Genomic DNA, 3,367 nt, shown 5'->3' with positions numbered 1-3,367 from the left:
GGAGGGCACTATGGAGGACTCAAGCAGTGAGGCAATATGGGCAGAGCTCAGAAATAGGAAGGGTGCGGTAACAATGTTGGGGCTGTACTACAGGCCTCCCAACAGCGAGCGTGAGATAGAGGTACAAATATGTAGACAGATTATGGAAAGATGTAGGAGCAACAGGGTAGTGGTGATGGGAGATTTTAATTTTCCGAACATTGACTGGGATTCACTTAGTGTTAGGGGTTTAGATGGAGCAGAATTTGTAAGGAGCATCCAGGAGGGTTTTCCAGAGCAATATGTAAATAGTCCAACTCGGGAAGGGGCCATACTGGACCTGGTGTTGGGGAATGAGCCCGGCCAGGTGGTTGAAGTTTCAGTCGGGGATTACTTTGGGAACAGTGATCACAATTCCTTAAGTTTTACAATACTGATGGACAAAGACGAGAGTGGTCCTAAAGGAAGAGCGCTGAATTGGGGGAAGGCCAACTACAGCAAAATTTGACAGGAGCTGGGGAATGTGGATTGGGAGCATCTTTGCAGCATCCTTGAGCATAGGTGAGTTCCCGGAGGACTGGAGAATTGCTAATATAATCCCCTTGTTTAATAAGGGTAGCAAGGATTATCCAGGTAATTATAGACCAGTGAGCCTGACGTCAGTGGTAGGGAAGCTGCTGGAGAAGATACTGAGGGATAGGGTCTATTTACATTTGGAAGAAAATGGGCTTATTAGTGATAGGCAGCATGGTTTTGTGCAGGGAAGGTCATGTTTGAGGGTAAATCCACATTTGATATGTGGGAGGCTTTTAAAGAGAGTTTGATTAGAGTGCAGGACAGACATGTCCCTGTGAAAATGAGGGATAGAAAGGGCAAGATTAGGGAACCATAGATGACAGGTGAACTTGTGAGACTAGTAAAGAGGAAAAAGGAAGCATACATAAGGTCGAGGTGACTGAAAACAGACGAAGCTTTGGAAGAATATGGGGAAAGTAGGACCAATCTGAAACGAGGAATTAAGAGGGCTAAAAGGGGTCATGAAATATCTTTAGCAAACAGTGTTAAGGAAAATCCCAAAGCCTTTTATTCATACATAAGGAGCAAGAGGGGAACTAGAGAAAGGGTTCGCCCACTCAAGGACAAAGGAGGGAAGTTATGCGAGGAGTCAGAGAAAATGAATGAGATTCTTAATGAGTACTTTGTGTCGGTATTCACTGAGGAGAGGGTCATGACGGATGTTGAGGTTAGGGATAGATGTTTGATTACTCTAGGTCAAGTCGGCGTAAGGAGGGGGCAAGTGTTGGGTATTCTAAAAGACATTAGGGTGGACAAGTCCCCAGGTCCCGATGGGATCTATCCCAGGTTACTGAGGAAAGCAAGAGAGGAAATAGCTGGGGCCTTAACAGATATCTTTGCAGCATCCTTGAGCATGGGTGAGGTCCCGGAGGACTGGAGAATTGCTAATGTTGTCCCCTTGTTTAAGAAGGGTAGCAAGGATAATCCAGGTAATTATAGACCGGTGAGCCTGACGTCAGTGGTGGGGAAGCTGCTGGAGAAAATACTGAGGGATAGGATCTATTTACATTTGGAAGAAAATGGGCTATTAGTGATAGGCAGCATGGTTTTGTGCAGGGAAGGTCATGTCTTACCAACTTGATAGAATTCTTTGAGGAAGTGACAAAGTTGATAGATGAGGGAAAGGCTATAGGTGTCATATCCATGAACTTCAGTAAGGCGTTTGATAAAGTTCCCCATGGTAAGCTGATGGAGAAAGTGAAGTCGCATGGGGTCCAGGGTGTACTCGCGAGATGGATAGAGAACTGGCTGGGCAACAGGAGACAGAGAGTTGTAGTGTAAGGGAGTTTCTCAAAATGGAGAACTGTGACCAGTGGTGTTCCACAGGGATCCGTGTTGGGACCACTGTTGTTTGTGATATACATAAATGATCTGGAGGAAGGTATAGATGGTCTGATTAGCAAGTTTGCAGATGATACTAAGATTGTTGGAGTAGCAGATAGTGAAGGGGACTGTCGGAGAATGCAGCAGAATATAGATGGATTGGAGAGTTGGGCGGAGAAATGGCAGATGGAGTTCAATCCAGGCAAATGCGAGATGATGCATTTTGGAAGATCCAATTCAAGAGCGAACAGTGTGGTAAATGGAAAAGCCCTGGGGAAAATTGATGCACAGAGAGATCTGGGTATTCAGGTCCATTGTACCCTGAAGGTGGCAACGCAGGTCAATAGAGTGGTCAAGAAGGCATATGGCATGCTTTCATTCATCGGACGGGGTACTGAGTACAAGAGTTGGCAGGTCATGTTACAGTTGTATAGGACTTTGGTTTGACCACATTTGGAATACTGCGTACAGTTCTGGTCGCCACATTACCAAAAGGATGTGGATGCTTTGGAGAGCGTGCAGAGGAGGTTCACCAGGATGTTGCCTGGTATGGAGGGTGCTAGCTATGAAGAGAGGTTGAGTAGATTAAGATTATTTACATTAGAAAGACAGAGGTTGGGGGGGGGACCTGATTGAGGTTTGCAGAACCATGAGCGGTATAGACAGGGTGGATAGCAAGAAGCTTTTTCCCAGAGTGGGGGACTCAATTACTAGGGGTCACGATTTCAAGGTGAGAGAGGAAAAGTTGAAGGGAGATATGCGTGGAAAGTTCTTTACGCAGAGGGTCGTGGGTGCCTGGAACGCATTGCCAGCGGAGGTGGTAGAGGTGGGCATGATAGCGTCATTTAAGATGTATCTGGACAGATACGTGAATGGGCAGGGGCAGAGGGATACAGATCCTTGGAAGATAGGCGACAGGTTTAGATCGAGGATCTGGATCGGCGCAGGTTTGGAGGGCTGAAGGACCTGTTCCTGTGCTGTAATTTTCTTTGTTCTTCGTTCTTTGTTCTCTATCCAGCCTCTCTGTATAGCTGAAAGCCTCGATTCCTGGCAATATCGTTTTCTGAACTCACTGCAGTTTAATGATATCCTTCCTATAGCAGGGCAACCAGAACCTGACACAGTACTCTGGAAGTTAAGAAAAGTAGAGGAAGGGTCATCAGACCTGAAATGTTATCTCTGATTTCACTTCACAGATTCTCCAGACACACTGAGAGTTTCCATCAACTTCTGTTTTTGTTCCTGATTTACAATATCCACAGTTCTTTTGGTTTTTATTTAGTATTTAACTCCAGAAGTTATAACTGACCCAATCTGTGACCACCACGTCCCACAAGGGAATTTTTAAAACAAAAGGTTTGAAAGGCTGAATGGCCTTTTCCTGTTTCATTGTAACAGACCCGAGGGGCTGACTGGCCTGCTCCCGTCTCACTATCCTGATTGGCTGAATGGCCTGTTCCTGTTGCTGTCTCACTGACCCGAGGGGCTG

General features: G+C 45.9%; 1 protein-coding gene across 1 annotated transcript in view; it reads left to right on the top strand.

Moving 5' to 3' along the window:
* Positions 1 to 871: 871 nt before the first annotated feature.
* Positions 872 to 3,367, top strand: part of LOC109938343 (dynactin subunit 1-like) — a 22,987-nt gene continuing 20,491 nt past the window's right edge. Inside the window, exon 1 of the mRNA XM_048599314.1 lies at positions 872 to 886. Within this exon, the coding sequence (XP_048455271.1) occupies positions 872 to 886 (15 nt within the window). The remainder of the gene's footprint in view (positions 887 to 3,367) is intronic.

The sequence above is a fragment of the Rhincodon typus genome, chromosome 1 (genome assembly GCF_021869965.1).
Source record: "Rhincodon typus isolate 14 chromosome 1, sRhiTyp1.1, whole genome shotgun sequence".
Lineage (NCBI taxonomy): Eukaryota > Metazoa > Chordata > Chondrichthyes > Orectolobiformes > Rhincodontidae > Rhincodon > Rhincodon typus.
Note: the sequence above shows the minus strand (reverse complement) of the source record. Positions and strands in the feature narration are given on the sequence as shown.